The sequence below is a fragment of the Jaculus jaculus genome, chromosome 12 (genome assembly GCF_020740685.1).
Source record: "Jaculus jaculus isolate mJacJac1 chromosome 12, mJacJac1.mat.Y.cur, whole genome shotgun sequence".
Classification (NCBI taxonomy): Eukaryota; Metazoa; Chordata; class Mammalia; order Rodentia; family Dipodidae; genus Jaculus; species Jaculus jaculus.
In genome coordinates, this window is record NC_059113.1 from 41,482,336 (window position 1) to 41,501,572 (window position 19,237).

The window sequence follows — 19,237 nt, forward strand, 5'->3', positions numbered from 1 at the left end:
ACAAAACAAAACAATAATAATAATAAAGAAAGAAAGAGCTCGGTGGTTAAAGGTGCTTTTCTTTCTTTATTTATTTATTTATTAGATCAGAGGGAGAAAGCGAGAATGAGCACACCAGGGCTTCTAGACACTGAAAATGAACTCCAGATATATAGATACATGTGCCACAATATGCATGTGGCTAAAGTGGGACCTGGAAAATCAAACCTGGGTCCTTCGACTTCGCAGTCAAGTGCCTTAACTGCTAAGCCATCTCTCCAGCCCAAAGGTGCTTTTCTTGCAAAGTCTGATGGTCCTGGTTTGATTCCCCAGTTACCCACATAAATCCAGACACACTAAGTGGTGCATGTATGTGTGGACTTCATATGCAGTGACAGGAAACCCTGGCACACCCATATTCATTCTCTCTGTCTGCCTCTCTTTCAAATTAAAAAAAAAAAAAAAAAAAAAAAGACAACCTGTCCCCACATAAAGCCAGATGCAGAGGCACATGCATCTGGAGTTCATATACAGTGGCTGAAGACCCTGGTGCACCCATTCTCTCCCTCTCTCTCTGCCTCTTTCACTCTCTCAAATAAATAAAATAATATTTTTAAAAGCCAGGCATGGTGGCACACGCCTTTAATTCCAGCACTCAGGAGGCTGATCACTGTGAGTTCAGGGACACCCTGAGACTACACAGTGAATTCCAGATCAGCCTGGCCTAGAGTGAGACTCTACCTAAAACAAAAAAAAACAAACAAAAAAAAAAAACACGGAAAAAAAAAGACTCATATTCAACCCTCAGCTGGGGGAGCCTCCCTTTGGGAGGTGGAGCCTTGCTGGAGGCAGTGTGCCACTAGGAGCAACATTTAGGTTTATTAATCCAGTCCATCCGTATTCAGTCAGAGTTCACTTTTCCTACTTCCTCCCTAAATGTTTGAGAAACAAAGTGGGTTGAGTAGCTGAATGTGGAGGATTTAGGAAAGTCTCATATGTCGGGTGATGTTCCAGATACAGAGTGGGGAGCGGAAGGGTTCCAGAAATGGGAACAGCGGTCTGCCAGAGACGTTGACTGAGCAAGTGATGCCAACCCAACACTTCTGGAATAAAGTTCATAAAATATTGCTGTTAGCCGGGCATGGTGGCCCACACCTTTAATCCCAGCACTCGGGAAGCAGAGGTAGGAGGATCACCGTGAGTTCGAGGCCACCCTGAGACCACAAGTCAGCCTGGACTAAAGTGAAACCCTACTTCGAAAAATCGAAAAGAAAAGAAAGAAGATAAATCGGCATCTCCCACCTCTTGCTTGCCCTCAGTAACCTAAGCCTAGCTGGAAATCCTTGCCTTGGCCGACCTCCTCCAGGTCGCTGTGAAGATCAAAAGAGCTTGCTGTGAACGAGCTCGGCTCTCTGGCTCTTCAGCCGGAGGCCTCCCTCCCTCGGAGCCCGCCGCCACACCCGTTCTGGCGCAGGAACCTACAAACCCTCCTTTGGCCCTTAGTGGATGGGTCCCATCCAGCAGGTGTCTCGTCGCCAGGGCAGGCGGGACAGTAGCTTCCGGGAACTCGGGCACCCGAACTGAGCTGGGCGTGGCTGCGCTCGACAGCCTCATCCCGACATGACCTGGGTTAGAGGGCAGCAGCAGGGAGTGAGCTCAGCTTCTGCATCCTTCCAGAATCCAAGCATCCAATCCCCGCGCTCCCTCCGCGCCCGCCCGGGACACCCTTCCCGAGGCTCAGCAGGCCCCGGGCACAGGCGCTGGGGCCGGCAGAGTTAACCTCCACCACCTCTCGGCAGCTGCCCCGGGCCAGGCCTTCCAGAGCACCTCCCATTGGCGGCGGAGCCGGCTCTACGCTGATTGGCTGAGGATCTCGGCTGCGGCTCTTGGAGAGTCCCCATTGGTGCTGCTTTCCAGGGCTGGAGAGTGGCGGCCCGGCCTCCGCAGGCTACTCCGGGTGAAGGTGCTCGAGCTCCGGTAGCTACCTTAGGACACTCATCCCCCGACAGAGTCCGGACTGCGTTCCCTAGTCAGCTCTCATTGCTGCCCCGGAGACACCCCCAGCTCTTCTCACGCATCCTTTTCTTCCTGTTGCTTCTCCTTCTCCTGCCTCTCCAGCTCCTAATACTGCGTTTCCTCTGCCGCACCCCCAGACCCCCTAGCCTGTCATCCCGAGCATCCTACCCCGACTCCTTCTGACTTCGGCTCCTCCTTGACCTCAGATCCCTTGAGCCAACAGGGCTCTGTCATACATAGCCTTCTCACCAGACTCACCCACACTCCTCTCCTTCCCTCTTTGCCAATCTCTGACTTCCAAGTTCCAACTAACCTTTCTTGACATTTGACCTGACACTTGACTCTAGAACTCTAAATTTCTACTTCTTGCAGCCTGGACTGTAAAAAAACCAGGTCTTGCCCAAGTTCCCTGATCTCCCTTTCCAAGGCTGTTTCTATCCCACCATGGACTTCTTGATGAGTGGTCTGGCAGCTTGCGGAGCTTGTGTGTTCACCAATCCCCTGGAGGTTGTGAAGACCAGAATGCAATTGCAAGGAGAGCTGCAGGCCCCTGGCACCTACCAGAGGCACTACCGAAACGTCTTCCATGCCTTCTTCACTATCGGCAAGGTGGATGGCCTGGCTGCCCTGCAGAAGGGCCTGGCTCCTGCACTCCTGTACCAGTTCCTGATGAATGGTATCCGATTGGGCACCTACAGTCTGGCCGAGACTAAAGGATACCTGCACACGGCTGAAGGCACCGTCAGTCCTGTCCGCAGCGCCGCAGCTGGGGCCCTGGCTGGAGTCATGGGAGCCTATCTGGGGAGCCCTATCTACATGGTAAGGAAAGGGGTCTTGCCTGGAACATTCAAGGTAGACCCTTGGTGGAGGGTGGGAGCCTATCCTTCAGCTGGGCTTCATGACAGGTGCTGCACCCCTTACCCCAGCAATTAGGGAAGAGCATAGGAAAGTGTTTGGCGGGCTTTGGGGCCTTCTGATCTGCCGTATACTCACACTCATTCAGTGGACTGTCACATATGTCGATGATTATGGACTTAGTTTTCAGGGTAGTTTTTTTGGGGGGGTTGTTGAGGCAGGGTCTTCCTATATAGACCACAGTGGTGTCTTTACCCACCCATACTGGCTTCAAAATCACAGCCCAACCTCAGCCTCTCCAATGATTGAATTACAAGTGTGCATCATCACATCCAGTTTAGATTGAGCTTTGGAGTCAGACTTTCTAGAACACAAATCCTGGGCTTTGAAAATTATTCATTGTTGAGTTTCAGTTACCACATCTCTAAAACAGGGGTAAATTGTAGAGCTCTCCTGTTTTTGTCTTTTTTTTTTTGTTTTGTTTTCCTTCCTTCCTTTCTTTCTTTCTTTCTTTCTTTCTTTCTTTCTTTCTTTCTTTCTTTCTTTCTTTCTTTCTTTTTCTTCAAGGTAGGGTCTCCCTGTAGCCCAGGCTGAGCTGGAATTCACTCTGTAGTCTCAGGGTGTCCTTGAACTCACATCCACCTACCTCTGCCTCCCAAATGCTGGGATTAAAGGCATGTGCCACCATGCCTGGCTGTCTTTGTCTTTTGAAAAACTATTTATTTGAGCCGGACGTGGCATGAGTTCGAGGCCACCCTGAGGCTACAGAGTGAATTCCAGGTCAGCCTGGGCTACAGGGAGACCCTACCTAGAAAAACAAACAAAAACCAACTATTTATTTGCGTGTGTGTGTGTGTGTGTGTGTGTGTGTGGTGGGGGATGCTCCAAGGGTCTCTTGCCATGAAAACCAATCACCAGCTGTTTGTGCCATTGGTGCCACTTTTTTTTTTTTTCCTGGTTTTTCGAGATAGGGTCTCACTCTAGCCCAGGCTGACCTGGAATTCACTCTGTATTCTCAGGGTGGCCTCGAACTCATGATGATCCTCCTACCTCTGCCTCCTGAGTGCTGGGATTAAAGGTGTGCACCACCACACCCGGCTTCATGGGTGCCACTTTTGTGTCTGGTTTTCCATGTATGGATGGAAGGCTTTGCAAACGAGTTCCCTTAACTGCTGGCTAAACCATCTCCCAGTCCTTCTTTTATTTATTTATTTTGGATTTTCGAGGTAAGGTCTCACTCACTCTAGCTCAAGCTGACCTGGAATTCACTCTGTAGTCTCAGGTGGCCTTGAACTCATGGTGATCCTCCTACCTCTGCCTCCCAAGTGGTGGAATTAAAAGCATGCACCACCATGTCTGGCTTGTTTTAAATATTTTATTTTAATATTTATTCATTTGAGAGAGAGGGAGAGAGAGAGAGAAATAGGTATGCCAGGGCTTCCTACCACTGCAAATGAACTCCAGACCCATGTGCTACCTTGTGCATCTGGCTTACGTGGGTCCTGAGGAATTGCCTTTGCAGGCAAGTGCCTTAACTGCTAAACAGTCTCTCCAGCCCAACCTCCTTTTTTTGAGGTAAGGGCCTTGCTCTAGCCCAGGCTGACCTGGAATTCACTATGTATTATCAGGCTTGCCTTGAGCTCAGAGAGATCCTCCTACCTCTGCCTCCCAAGTGCTGGGATTAAAGGCATACACCACCATGCCCAGCTTTTTTTTCTTTTTGAAACAAGGGTGTCACTCTGTAGCCCATACTGGTCTTGAATTCATGGTGACTGTCTGCCTCAGCCTCTCCAGGGCTGGGGATTACAAGTGTGAGCTCTTTTGTATGATTATTGGGAGGTCTGAAGGAGACAGATGAAATAATACATGTGAAGCACAAGTCCTGGCAGACAATAAACATTTGATAGTATTGCTTTGCTTTCATTTCTTTTCTTTTTCTTTCTTCCTTTCTTTCTTTTCTTTTATTTTTTTGAGACAGGGTTTGGCTAAAGCTCAGGGTAACTTCAAACTCTTGATCCTTGTGCCTGTGCCACCTGAGTGCTAGGATTATAAGCATGTGGCACCATGCTAGCTGATAGTATTGCTTTTATTGTTTTATGATTGTTACCTGATACTGAGGTTGGCTTTGTGTGGTTGAGGATGAGGAATTTGAGTAATACATCCGCAAATACAGAGATCCCTGGGCATCAGAAAATTATAATCTTCAATCTACTGCTTTGAGTTATCTGATATACGTGAAGGACTGGGAGCCCAGGCCTAGCTAGAGAGGGGAAGTGACCTCGTCAAGGTCGCACAGCTGCTTAATTATTGCTGGGCCTAGCTCACACTTAGTGCAGCTAAGAAAGCCGGAGGCAGCATGTTTCTCAGGAGAGCCCACTTGTTCTCACTCCCAAGGTGTGAGATTCGAAGACAGAAGCTTCTTCAAAGTCAGCCAAACACATACCCCTACGGTCCTGGGAGCCAAAGAAAACAAGTGTAGCCAGCCTGATAGGGAGCCTGCTAGAAGTAGCAGCTGGGGACCTGGTCTAGGAATGGGAGCTGGCAAAAGTGGCCAGATACCCAGGTCTTGCTTAACATGAAGTCTTGGGAAATGTTGCCATTAGTCAACCCCCACCCCCCAACCCCAAGGGAAGGAGGATGTGGAGGGGGAGTGGTACCTTACAGTGCTAGGAGATCTGTCTCCTGGGACTAGAGCCAAGGGACACAGAGTCGTATGACTAATTTGTTAAGTGGGGAAAAACAATAATTATCAGATTAAAAGGATATTCATTGCTTAATACTCTAGAAGAAGTGTGAAGGGGCCTAGGTGTTTGGGTCTCTAAGAAAGGAGGATGGGCATTGGGGCACAGGCTGTGATACTCTCTTGTTTCCAGGTGAAGACACATCTACAGGCACAGGCAGCCTCTGAAATTGCTGTAGGGCACCAGTATAAGCATCAGGTGAGGGTTCCCCAAACCACCAAGCGCCCAGCCATCCTTTTCCATTTCCTCCGAGTTTTCAGCCTGCACCTGGCAGCTCCATCCCTGGCCACTGTTCTGTCTACCCCATTAGTTCAGCCCCTTTCTGCCCCTGGAGCCCACTCTGACCCTCCTGTACCCGTGGTCCTCATATCTTATGCACCTGTTTCTCCTGTCCCATTCTAAGGCCTGCTAATGTCCTTACTCCCATACCTTCAGCTCATAGTCTGGGACTGCAGGGGTGGTAGACACCTGAAGACCCCTATTCTGGCTCTAAGCCCACTTTGAACTGGGTATCTGGACAAAAGGTGTGTGTTAAGGACTGATCCTTGACAAGTGTTAGCAGGTGGTAGTCCCTGATGCTGGAGTGACTGAACCCCACCCCCATGGTCTTCCCCCAATCAGGGCATGTTTCAGGCACTAACCGAAATTGGCCAGAAACATGGTCTGGTGGGGTTGTGGCGTGGGGCCTTGGGCGGCCTGCCCAGAGTGGTCATCGGTTCCTCCACCCAGCTGTGCACCTTCTCATCTACCAAGGACCTCTTGAGCCAGTGGGAGGTACTGCCTGGGAAGGGGTGGGGTCATCCAGGGAATGGGACATAGGGTGGGCAAAGGGAGGTGGGCCCAGGAGGGGATGGTGTCAACTGAAGTGAGAAAGGGAGCAGGAGTTACTGACTCCTTAGACACAATTCTCTCACTTTCTCCCAGAGGGGTACCTGAGCCCTTGGGGCACTCTGGCCTTGTCCTTCATAGTGTAACTGTTACTGGTGGAGTAGAACCCTCAGTTATGGCTCTGTGTACCCAGGGTAGGACCTGCTTTGGCCTAGGAGTTGCATATCTGTCTGGTTGACAAAGCTCTTCCTGTCTCCTGTAGATCTTTCCTTCCCAGAGCTGGAAGGTGGCTCTGGCTGCTGCCATGGTGAGTGGCATTGCAGTAGTCCTGGCCATGACACCTTTTGACGTGGCCAGCACAAGGCTCTATAACCAGCCCACAGATGCTCAGGGCAAGGTAAGGGCGTGCTCTAGGGTTCAGGCTGGCAGGAAAAGATGTGGGGTGGGGAAGTGGATTGTGGGTACAGGTGGGTCAGCTTCAAATGCCACCTGATGAGGTTAAGGCCTTGGTGGGCTCTGACAGGCTCCTTCCTGTGCTCTCCCTTCCTCTCCACCATGCTCCAGGGCCTCATGTACCGGGGGATCCTGGACGCTCTGCTGCAGACAGCTCGAACAGAGGGCATTTTGGGCATGTACAAGGGTATAGGTGCCTCTTACTTTCGGCTTGGCCCCCACACCATCCTCTCCCTCTTCTTCTGGGATCAACTGCGCTTATTCTACTACACATATACTAAATAAGTCCCTCTCTCATACACCACCAAACTGACACTCCTTGAGCATCTTCTGCCTCCACTACTGTCTTGGTGGCTACTGACAATGTGACTTTTCATCTGTCTGAGGGGGACAGCCAAGCCCACTCCCTATCTGTACTCTCAGGGTCGAATCACTACGAGTAGTAGTTTCTCTCTCTTCCTTGTGTGTTGCTTCAAATACTCCCACACACCCCTTTGTACACTTCGACCCTTGTCTCAGGGTTGAATCAGTCACTCCAAAGTGTATTTCCACTGCCAGTCTTGGGTCCCTTTTGCTCCCACACACAGCTTTAAACTCCCTCTTCCAAGCCAAAGGGAATTGGGGAAACCTAGGTGTCCTCTTAAATTCAAAGCCACAGAAATTATGTTGGTGGTAAAGCAAGTTTATTTCTGCAGAGGAGGTGTTTTATGTTTATGTCCAGGAAAGAAGAGGAAACTCAGGTATCCAATTTCTTTCTCCCTTTTCTCAGAACTGGGTCCCTAAGTCCCTTAGCGGCGGCAGCATGCGTCTTTAGTGAGGACCAAAGATGTTTGGATCATGGAGGGTCAAACTGGTCACCAATTGTTCAAAGTTACTCAAGCTCCAGGGCGGAGATGACAGATTTTCAGGGCCAAGACACCCGTTGTCAGAGCTTAGGGTAGAGGAACACAGAGAGAAAGAACACGGTTCAGGTCAGAGATTTGAAAGATCCCACTTCCTGTGTCCCAGAGGACCCAGGGATCTGCCACCACAAACCCACTTCTGCTTCCCTGAAGACCCCATCAACCTATCTCCCACCTCTGCCCACCCAGACTAAGTATCCCACTGTGAGATTCCCACCCTTTCCTTCCTCCTTACGGGGGCTGATTGAATGTGAGCAAGAGATCAGTCTGGTACTGGGGCATCCGCAGCAAAGCCTGGTGCAGTGTGATATCCTTTGCTACCTAAAAGGATCAGAGTCAGAATGCTTCTCTAGATCTCTGGAACTATCTTTCCCCTATTCCAGGGCATCCCACACTCCTGTTGCCTCACCTGCTGGTTTTCTTTAGCTATCTGTTGCTTGCCAGAGAGGACCCAGGCATCTTGACAACAGCCCCTCAGGGCTAAAGTCTCCAAACTGAGAGGCTGCACAGACTCCACGTGCACAGACCTAGCCCCCTGCACCCCGCCAACATCTTCAAAATGGTACCTTGGGGGGGGGGGGAGAGAGGCGTCAGGGAGAGATAACTCGCAGTGTCCCAAGCCCGAGACCGAGCACACGTGTGTCATCTGGCCGTCTGCTATTGCCCTTGGAGTTCTCCTGAATAACCGTCCTGCCACAGACCCACCCGCTTCATCGAGTCCCAACCTCCCATTGGCCAGTCGAAGGGCCCCTTCCTCACAACGCAGCCGCTTCGCCCAGCACGTGGGCCTGCAGCTCCAGAAGTTCCACGATCAGACTCTGGTCGGTCACGGGATGGCAGAAAACTTCTTGGTTGTCCGGGACCGGGCGGAGGTCACTAGAGAATCGGGGGGGACCCTGGCTGACTGTGGATGCTTTCCCACAACCCAACCCGGGCCGGCCTCCACCGGGTATCTGGGCTGTCTCACCTCACATCAATGGCCCCAGGAGGGAGGATGGCAGAGAAGGCGCCCCCGAACAGTGGAAAGTCTCTGGTGGGCTCCATGAACCGGGGACTAAGGTGTGGACATTAGAGAAGCTTAATGGAAACCTACATGGGGCTTCGCGGAATCACCTCTCTGGGTGGACGCAGCCGCCACCGCCTCCTCCGGGATCGCTTAGATCCTGGGCCTTTAAGACTTGGCCCCGCCTCGCGATCCCGCTGACCAATCGGCGGCCGCGCTTTGGGGGCGGAGCCCAGCCGGGACGTTCTCTGAATTTGGAGAAAGCTGGGCAGGACCTAAGGTCTGGTAGGCATTTCAGACCAGGGCTTCTCCTTAACGCTCCGTAGGGGGGTCAGTATCCTGTCCCCGCCTGCCTCTTCCTTTTAAAGGAGTCGCACCTGGGATGGGGGAAGGGGTGGGGGCGGACAGTTGCTCAACTAAGGGACCCATGTCTGAGGTGGTGGGGGAATAGGAATGCCAACCACACTTCTAATTCCCGGATCCCATGCTGGAAATTAGGGAAACAATAGGTCCAGGTGTGGATCTGGGTTAGGATTCTGGCCTCATGCCAGTGATACCCAGCCTGAGGATTATAGTTCTAATCCCTTCAAATCTTCGCTTTGGGAGGGTGGGGGTAAGCTCCTCTGCCCCATGCACCTGGACTGAAGCACGGATTAAACTCTCGTGTTTTTCTTTTACAGATTTTCAGAGTGTTCTTTAAGTGTTTATTTAAATTTCAAACTTGCAGTTAAATTTTCCATTCACCCTTGATCCCCAGCACCTGGCACAGTGCTTAGCGCATAAGGCCCTCTTTGTATATTATTACCCAATTGGTAAAACGTATTAATGGGTTCTAGATGTCACCTTCTTTCCAACCTTGAATTAGGCAAAAGGATTCTTCGTCCCTATATGAAGGTCATTAGGACAGCCCTTTCAACGTGTACAAATAAACAGTGGAAACTGTTTATTTTTTTAGTTATTATTTTGACCTTTTCAAGGTAGATGGTCTCACTCTAGCACAGGCTGACTTGGAATTTACTCTAGTTTCAGGCGGGTCTTGAACTCACAGCTACACCTGGCTTTATTTTATTAGAAAATGGGTGGAAAATGGGTGTGCCAGGGTCTTTTGACACTGCAAACAGACTCCAAACACATGTGCCGCTTTGTGCATCTGGCTTTACATGGGCCAGCAGGCTTTACAAGCAAGTGCCTTAAGTGCTGAGCCATCTCTCCAGCCCTCTGCTTTTAGTCAGAGGGCATCTTGGAAGTATCCGAGGCAGGAAATGGGTGTGGAGACTTAAGAGATGAGGTGTGCACTCTAAGAAATGTAAATATATCCTCTTGGGGCAGAGAAGCAGATGAGTTCCAAGTATAAAGGATTTTGTTCGTGTGGAATACTGAGGATTGAAGCCACATAGGACAACCCACTGAGCCTTTGCTGAGTTTGCTTGGACTCAATTTTTTGTTGTTTTGAGGCAGGATGTCACTCTAGCTCAGGTGGACCTGGAACTCCCTCTAACCTTGAATGAACTCATAGTGTTATCCTACCTCAGCCTCCTGAATGTCAGAAATAAAGGTCTGTGTCACATACATGGCTTTTCTTTTCTTTTTTTTTTTTTTTTAAACATGGGCTGGGAGACCCAGGTGTGGTGTCGCATGCCTTTAATCCCAGCACTCAGGAGGCAGAAGTAGGAGGATTGCTGTGAGTTCGAGGCTACCCTGAGACTACATAGTGAATTCCAGGTCAACCTGAGCTAGAGTGAGATCCTATCTCAAAAAAAAAAAAAAAAAATCAATCAATCAATCTATCTATCTATCTATCTATCTATCTATCTATCTATCTATCTCACCTGGGGTTGGAGAGATGGCTTAATGGTTGAGGCATTTGCCTGCAAAGCCAAAGGACCCAGGTTTGATTCCCCAGTACCCATGTAAACCAGATGCACAAGGTGGCACATGTGTTCCTTTGCAGGAGCTGAAGGCCCTGGTGTGTACTATTCTCTCTCTCTCTACCTCTATGTCTCTTTCACTCTCAAATCCTAGCACTGGGGAGGCAGAAGTAGGTGGATCACTGTGAGTTCGAGGCCACTCTGAGACTAATTCCAGGCCATCTTGGGCTAGAGAGTGGGACTCTACCTCAAAAAAACAAAAAATTAAAAAATAAATAAAAATATTTGCTGGAGAGATGACTTAGTGGTTAAGGCACTTGCCTACAAAGCCTAAGGACCCAGGTTCAGTTCTCCAGTACACACGTAAGCCAGATGCACATGGTGATGCATACATCTGGAGTTCGTTTGCAGTAGGTAGAGGCCCTGGTAGACCCATTCTCTCTCACACAGATAAATAAATTAATTAATTAAATATTTTTATGAAAAGATTTTATTGCCAGGTGTGGTGTCAGTGCCTGTAGGCCCAGCTACTCAGAAGGCTGAGGCAGGAGGATTACTTGAGTCCAGGAGTTCTGGACTATAGTGCGCTGTGCCAGTCAGGTGTCCACACTAAGTTCACCATCAATATGGTGACCTCCTGGGAAGGGGAACTACCAGGTTGCCTAAGGGGGTGGGGGTGAACCAACCAGCCCAGGTCAGAAATGGAGCAGGTCAGAACTCCCATGCTGATCAGTAATGGGATCACACCTCTGAATAGCCACTGCACTTCAGCCTGGGCAAGTAGTGAGACCTCATCTGTAACAAGAAAAATAATTGGGGGGCTGGAGAGATGGCTTAGCAGTTAAGGGCTTGCCTGTGAAGCCTAAGGACCTCAGTTTGAGGCTCAATTCCCCAGGACACACTAAGCCAGATGCACAAGGGGGCACATGCATCTGGAGTTTGTTTACAGTGGCTGGAGGCCCTGGTGTACCCAATCTCTCCCTCTCTCTCTCTCTCTCTGCCTCTATCTGTCGCTTTCAAATAAATAAAATTTAAAAAAAAACTATGTATTTGCAAGCAAAGAAAGAGATTGAGCATGGGCAGTTGCCACTGCAAACAAATTCTAGGTGTATGTGCCATTTTTTTAGTCTAGCTTTACGTGAGCATTGGGGAATCAAACCTGGGATGGCAGGCTTTGGTAGCAAGTGCCTTTAACCACTTAACTATTTCTCTAGTCCTGATTTCTTTTTCTTTTCTTTTTTCCTTTCCTTTTCTTTTCTTTTCTTTTTTTATTTTTTTGAGACAGGATCTCAATAGGTAGTCCAAGCTGGCTTCTGATTTATGATCCTCATGCCTCAGCCTCCTAAGTGCTGGGATCACAGGTATACATCACCTAGTTTAGACTCCTCATCATTTTTTTTCCTCAATTTTTATTAACATTTTCCATGATTATAAAAAATATCCCATGGGACATTGTATATATGTAAGTAGAATGATTGAGATGGGGAGGTAATATGGAGAATGGAATTTCAAAGGGGAAAGTGGGGGGGGGGATTACCATGGGATTTTTTTTATAATCATGGAAAATGCTAATAAAAATTAAAAATATATATCCCATGGTAGTACCCTTCCCCCCAGCTTTCCTCCTTGAAATTCCATTCTCCATCATATCCCCTCCCCATCTCAATCATTCTACTTACATATATACAATACCAACCTATTAAGTACCCTCCTCCCTTTCTTTTTTTTTTTTTAATTTAATGTAAGATATTTTTACTTACTGTGCTTTTCACACACACACATATGCATGCCTAAGGTTCTTGAAGCCACAAATGAACACCAGACTTTTTGCATCAGGTTTACATGGGTGGCTTGGGAGTTGAACCAGAGTCTGCTGGCTTTGCAGGCAAGTATCTTTAACTGCTGAGCCATATTCCCAGTTCCTTAGACTCATTATTTCTTTTTTTTTGTTTGTTTTGCTTACGAGGTAGGGTTCCACTTTAGCCCATGCTGACCTGGAATTTACTATGTAGTCTCAGGCTGGCCTTGAACACACGGTGATCCTCCTACCTCTGCCTCCCGAGTGCTGGGATTAAAGGCGTTCACCACCACGTCTGGCTAGACTCATTATTTCTTACTGTAGGAATCAAACTTCTCTGAGCCTTTCCTCATCTCTAAAACACTGTTAGGACTAATGAGATGTGGCTATATTTGAACATGAATCTTTCTCTGGACAAAGATTGTGAACTAGGTTATTCCATGGGGAGCAATAGACAGGAGAGGTGCTGCATGCCTCCAAGGCAGCCAGACCATAGGGATCTCACTCTGTTGCTTCTCTCAGAGTGGAAGATCTCTGTCCCTCTTCCCATTTTTGCCTGCCTGCCATCTGTCCCTCCTCCCCACCAGAAACTACTCTGTGAGCAGCCAAGCAAATCAGAAGTTCTTGGATAAGGAGTGCCAGGAACATAGACATTAGCAGATCATAACACTGATTAGTAGGGGTGGAGGCCTATTTATGGGCCAGAGGAGGTCATAAAGAAGAAAGCCTCTTCAACTGCCCATCCCCACGCCGTCCCCCTCCCCATAGTATCTGATAGATCTTCCAAGCTTCAGGCAGCTGTGAATGCCTGGTCCTTTTCAGTCCATGAGTTCTTAGGACAGGGTTAAATGGGCTTTTCCGAGTCATAGAAAGCAGAAAGTGCCAGGGGCCCAAGGCCAGATCTCCTTTGGGAGAGTGAAGTGGAAGACTACTCTTACTTGGCAGTTCACTCTTGGCTCCCTTGGTGTCTCATCACTGCTGGCCTTTAAATTTTTTTTTTTTTCTGAGTAATGAAGGGAAATAATTTATTATTCCATGTAAGTTTTTTTTTTCAAATATATTTTAAAGAATATTTTATTTTTATTTATTTACTTATTTGATAGAGAAAGAGAGAGAGAATGGGCATGCCAGGACCTCCAGCCACTGCAAACAAATTCCAGATGTGCATGCCCCCTTGTGCATCTGGCTAATGTGAGTCCTGGGGAATTGAACCAGGGTCCTTTGACTTTGCAGGCAAACACCTTAACCACTAAGCCATCCCTCCAGCCCTTTAAAAAATATTTTTTATTGACAACTTCCATAATTATAGACAATAAACCATGGTAATTCCCTCTCCCCCCACTTTTCCCTTTGCAATTCCACTCTCCATCATATCTCCTCCCTTTCTCATTCTCTCTTTTATTTTGTTTTTTAATATACTTATTCATCTATTATTGACAACTTCCATAATTATAGGCTATAAACCATGGTAATTCCCACCCTCCCCTACATTCCCCTTTACAACTCCACTCTCCATCATATCCCCTCCCTCTCTCAATCAGTCTGTCTTTTATTTTGATGTCAGTATCTTTTCCTCCTGTTAATGACGGTTTTGCGTAGGTAGTATCAGACACTGCAAAGTCATGGACATCCAGGCATTTTGTGTGGAAAGAATGTATTATAAGGAGTCCTACCTTCCTTACATTCTTTCCTCCATCTCTTCTGCAATGGACACTTAACCAACTAAGCCATCTCTCCAGCCCTTATTTTATTATTTTTTTATTTATTTGAGAGAGAGAGAGAAAGAGGCAGAGAGAAAGCCAGGCATGGTGGCACAGACCTTTAATCCCAGCACTCTTGGGAGGCAGAGGTAGAATGATCACTGTGAGTTTGAGGCCAGCCTGAGAGTACATAGTGAATTCCAGGCCAGCCTGGGCTAGAGCGAAACCCTACCTTGAAAAATCAAAGCAAAACAACAACAACAAAAGAGGTAAGGAGGCATGCCTCACAGAGAAAGGGGTGTGCTAGGGCCTTCAGTTGCTGCAAATAAACTCCAGATGCATGTACCACCTTGTGCATCTGGCTAATGTGGGTCCTGGGAAAGTGAACCTTGATTCTTTGGCTTTGCAGGAAAGTGCCTTAACCACTAAGCTCTCCAGCCCTGTTGTTTGTTTTTGAAACAAGATCTCACTCTGTTGCACAGGGTGACCTAGATCTCAATATGTAGCCCAGGCTGACCTTAAACTCACAGCAATTATTTTCTTAGTCTCCTGCAGGTACTGGGACTATAGGCATGAACCACCATACTTAGTTAAAGTAGACTAAGGTGTTCAAGTACAGTGATCAAAACCCAGATCAGCTGGGCGTGGTGGAATACCTCTTTCATCCCAGCACTCAGGAGGGAGAGGTAGGAGGATTAGTGTGAGTTAGAGGGCAGCCTGAGACTATATAGTGAATTCTAGGTCAGCCTGGGTGAACAAGAGACCCTACTTTGAAGAAACAGAAAGAAAACCAGATATTTAGCGGCATATAGATGTGCTCCCCTGACGTTATAGCATTGACAAAGCTGAGGCAGCAAGGTCTACAGTTTGGTCTACATAGAAAGTTGCAGGCCAGGTAGCTGAGGATGTAATTCAGTTGGTATAGTACATGCCTAACACATTCAAAGCCCTGAGTGTAATCCCTAATACCTCATAAACTGAGTTGTGGTAGTGCAGGCCTGTTATCCAAGCACTCAGGAGGTGGAGGCAGAAGGCAGAAGTTCAAGGTTATCCTTAGATACGTCATAAGTTTGAGGCCAACCTGGGATATATGGAACCCTGTATCAAAAAAAAAAAAAAAAAAAAAGGGCTGGAGAAATGGCCTAGTGGTTAAGCGCTTGCCTATGAAGCCTAAGGACCCCGGTTCGAGGCTCAATTCCCCAGGACCCACGTTAGCCAGATGCACAAGGGGCACACACATCTGGAGTTCCTTTGCAGTGGCAGGAAGCCCTGGCATGCCCATTCAGTCTCTCTCTCTCTCTCTCTCTCTCTCTCTGTGTGTCTCTTTCTCTCTATCTATCTCTGTCACACTCAAATAAATAAATAAAATTAAAAAAAAAAAAAAAGGCTGAAGAGATGGCTCAGTGGTTAAGTCACTTCCCTGAGAAAATCTAAAGACCAGAGTTTGATTCCCCAGTGTTGCAATCAGGTTTGCATTGCTGGTAGAAAACACCCAACCAAGAGCAGCTTGTGGGGACAAAAAGGGGCGGTATTTTAGCTTATAGACTCAAGGGGGAGCTTTATGATGATAGAGGAAAATGATGACATGAGCAGAGAATAGACATCACCTCCTGGCCAACATCAAGTGGACAATAGCAACAGGAGAGTGTTCCAAACACTGGAAAGAGGAAGCTAGCTATGATAACTATAATAATATACTGCCTGCAGGAGGTTTCAATTCCCAAATTGCCACCAGCTGAGGACCTAGAATTCAGAACAGCAAGTTCATGGGGGACACCTGAATCAAACTACCACGTAAACTGATAACCACACATGATATAAAATACAATGCATTCAGTCCAATTTTAAAAGTCCCCATAGTCTTACCAATTCCAAAGATGTTCATACATCCTCATAATCCAATATCTTTTTAAAAAATTTTTTTTTCATTTTTATTTATTTGAGAGTGAAAGAGGCACACACACACACACACACACACACACACACACACACACACACATATATATATATATATATATATAGAGAGAGAGAGAGAGAGAGAGAGAGAATGAGAGGGAGAAAGAAAGAATGGGCACGCCAGGGCTTCCAGCCACTGCAAACCAACTCCAGACACGTGTGCCCCCCTGTGCATCTGGCTAACACGGGTCCTGGGGAATCAAAGCGGGGTCCTTAGGCTTCACAGGCAAGCACTTAACTGCTAAGCCATCTCTCCAGCCCATAGTCCAAGATCTTTTAACTGAGCCATAAGACCAAAAATATCCCCCCAAAAAACCATAATAATAGCACGGAATAAACATTCATGTGAAAGATGGTATTGGGCATAGCAAAGAAATTTTCAAACAATACAAGATTTAAACAGGGCAAACATCAAACTCTCTATAGTTCCAAGTCCAAAAACTCTAACCAGTGATGAGTCTCCAATTCTGAACCTCCAGCTAGACTACCCAGTCCCAGAAAACTTCGTCTGGTGCTGGCAGTTCTCCTTGGAAGCCATCCCATGGTCCTGGCATCTCCAATGGGTCTCCACTGCAACCCACAGTTCATCCTCATGGCTCTATCAGGTCTCTTCACAGGTGATCCAAGAAGACTGCTTCACACTGCCCATGGCCATTGTAATCTCTCAAACAATTGCACCTGAATGGGCAAATTTCTTCCTGAACCATATCCCTCTGCTCACAACAGTGCATTTATGCACAATGCAGCCCTGCACAACTTCTCCGGACACAGGCATAACAGCAAGCCTCTCACACAAACTGCTGCTATCCCAGTCTAGGCAAAGCTCTTTCTCACCCTCATAAGCCAGACCTCATAGTCCATAGTTCTTACTGCATTCAGTCTCTCAATTCTGACCAAATAGTCCATCAAGCTGTACTTACAGTACTGCAAGGTGTCTCTTAGGCCAAGGTTTCAAATCTTTCTGCATTCATCTTGAAAATGAGGTCCAAGGGCCAAAAGCCACATAATCAGATTTCTAGCAGCAATGATCCCACTTCTCAGTACTAACTTTACTGTTGCACTCAGGTTCACACTGCTGGCAGGAAACACCCAAAGAAGAGCAGCTTGTGGAGAAAAAAAGGGTTTATTTTGGCTTACAGACTTGAAGGAAAGCTTCCTGATGGCAAGGGAAAACTATAACATAAGCAGAGGGTGGACATCACCTCCTGGCCAACATCAGATGGACAATAGCTATAGGAGAGTATACCAAACACTGGCAAGAGGAAGCTGGCTATAACACCCATATGCCCACCCCCCCTAACAATACACTGCCTTCAATTCCCAAATTGCCACCAACTGAGGACCTAGAATTTAGAACACATAAGTTTACAGGGACACCTGAATCAAACCACCACACCCAGTAGCCGTGTAAATCCAGATGCACAAAGTGGTGCATGCATCTTTGCAGCAACTGGGGGCCCTGGTGCACCCATTCACATTCTGTCCCTCCCTCTCTCTCCTTGCAAATAAAAAAGTTGTATTTTATTAAAAAAAAAAAAAAGTTTCAGGCCAGGGCTGGGGATGTTGCTCAATGGTAGTACAGAGGGCAAGGCCCTAGGTTCATTCCTCAGAACTGAAGAAAAAAGTTGCAGGGCTGGAGAGATGGCTTAGCAGTTAAGGCATTTGCCTGCAAAACCAAAGGATCCCAGTTCAATTCTCCAGGATCCATGTAAGCCAGATGCACAAGAGGGCACATGCATCTGGAGTTTGTTTGCAGTGGCTGGAGGCCCTAGTGCACCCATTCTCTCTGTCTACCTGTTTCTCTCTCAAATAAATGTTTTTTTTTTTTTTAAAGTTTCAGCCAGTTTGGACTAATAATTAAGACATCTCAAAAAAAAAAAAAAAAGCCACCTGATATTTGATAAAAATGCCAAAAATACTCATTGGAGAAGAGACAGCCTCTTCAGCAAATGGTGTTTTGAAAACTGGATAAATATCTGTAGAAGGATGAAAATAGATTATTCTCTCTCGCCATGCACAAGAATTAAGTCCAAATGGATTAAAGACCTTAACATCAGACCGGAAACTTTGAAACTGCTAGAGGAAAAAGTAGGGGAAACCCTTCAACATATTGGTCTTGGCAAAGACTTTCTGAATACAACCCCAATTGCTCAGGCAATAAAACCACAGATTAATCACTGGGACCTAATGAAATTACAAAGATTTTGCACCGCAAAGGACACAGTGAAAAAAGCAAAGAGGCAACCTACAGAATGGGAAAAAATCTTCGCCAGCTATATATCTGATAGAGGATTAATATCTAGGATATACAAAGAACTCAAAAAGTTAACTAATAAGGAATCAAACAAGCCAATCAAAAAATGGGCTAAGGAGCTAAATAGAGAGTTCTCAAAGGAAGAAATACGAATGGCATATAAGCACCTAAAAAAATGTTCTACGTCACTAGTCATCAGGGAAATGCAGATTAAAACTACATTGAGATTCCATCTCACTCCTGTCAGATTGGCCACCATCATGAAAACAAATGATCATAAATGTTGGCGGGGATGTGGAAAAAAAGGAACCCTTCTGCACTGCTGGTGGGAATGCAATCTGGTCCAGCCATTGTGGAAAACAGTGTGGAGGTTCCTAAAACAGCTAGAGATTGATCTACCATATGACCCAGCTATAGCACTCCTAGGCATATATCCAAAGGACTCATCTCATTTCCTTAGAAGTACATGCTCAACCATGTTTATTGCTGCTCAATTTATAATAGCTGGGAAATGGAACCAGCCTAGATGTCCCTCAACAGATGAGTGGATAATGAAGATGTGGTACATTTATACAATGGAGTTCTACTCAGCGGTAAAGAAAAATGAAGTTATGAAATTTGCAGAAAAATGGATGGACCTGGAAAGTATTATACTAAGTCAGGTAACCCAGGCCCAGAAAGCCAAGTGCCACATGTTCTCCCTCATATGGGGATCCTAGCTACAGATGACTGGGCTTCTGTGTGAGAATGAAAATACTTAGTAGCAGAGGCCAGTAAGTTGAAAAGGAGACATAAAGGGTGGAGAAAGGAAGGGAGGAGGATACTTAATAGGTTGATATTGTATATATGTAATTACAATGATTGTAATGGGGAGGTAATATGAT

The 19,237-nt window shown here is 46.9% G+C and overlaps 2 protein-coding genes across 3 annotated transcripts; one reads left to right on the forward strand and one right to left on the reverse strand.

The window, feature by feature from the left end:
* Positions 1-1,811: 1,811 nt before the first annotated feature.
* Slc25a35 (solute carrier family 25 member 35) lies at positions 1,812-9,456 on the forward strand. 2 transcript variants are annotated; one of them, XM_004663154.2, is made up of 5 exons: positions 1,812-2,814; positions 5,724-5,789; positions 6,213-6,365; positions 6,682-6,816; positions 6,984-9,456. In XM_004663154.2, exons 1-5 carry the CDS (start codon positions 2,440-2,442, stop codon positions 7,155-7,157), a joined length of 903 nt encoding a protein of 300 aa, XP_004663211.2. In that variant the 5' UTR covers positions 1,812-2,439; the 3' UTR covers positions 7,158-9,456. The 2 variants fall into 2 exon arrangements, with proteins under 2 accessions (XP_004663211.2, XP_044987701.1); XM_045131766.1 differs by lacking the exon at positions 6,213-6,365.
* Positions 7,534-8,954, reverse strand: Rangrf (RAN guanine nucleotide release factor). The gene is made up of 5 exons (XM_004663153.3): positions 8,742-8,954; positions 8,534-8,650; positions 8,184-8,340; positions 8,010-8,095; positions 7,534-7,803 (listed from the first exon to the last, which is right to left on the reverse strand). Exons 1-5 carry the CDS (start codon positions 8,816-8,818, stop codon positions 7,683-7,685), a joined length of 558 nt encoding a protein of 185 aa, XP_004663210.2. The 5' UTR covers positions 8,819-8,954; the 3' UTR covers positions 7,534-7,682.
* Positions 9,457-19,237: the final 9,781 nt, after the last annotated feature.

Excerpts from the sequence above, each read along its gene's own strand:
- Slc25a35 (XM_004663154.2), top strand. The coding sequence starts at position 2,440 with ATGGACTTCTTGATGAGTGGTCTGGCAGCTTGCGGAGCTTGTGTGTTC. Across the intron at positions 2,815-5,723 it reads TGGGGAGCCCTATCTACATG|GTGAAGACACATCTACAGGC; the intron begins GTAAGGAAAGGG and ends TCTTGTTTCCAG. Across the intron at positions 5,790-6,212 it reads GGCACCAGTATAAGCATCAG|GGCATGTTTCAGGCACTAAC; the intron begins GTGAGGGTTCCC and ends TCCCCCAATCAG.
- Rangrf (XM_004663153.3), bottom strand. The coding sequence starts at position 8,818 with ATGGAGCCCACCAGAGACTTTCCACTGTTCGGGGGCGCCTTCTCTGCC. Across the intron at positions 8,341-8,533 it reads CTGGGCGAAGCGGCTGCGTT|GTACCATTTTGAAGATGTTG; the intron begins GTGAGGAAGGGG and ends CCCCCCCCCAAG. Across the intron at positions 8,096-8,183 it reads TAGCTAAAGAAAACCAGCAG|GTAGCAAAGGATATCACACT; the intron begins GTGAGGCAACAG and ends TGATCCTTTTAG.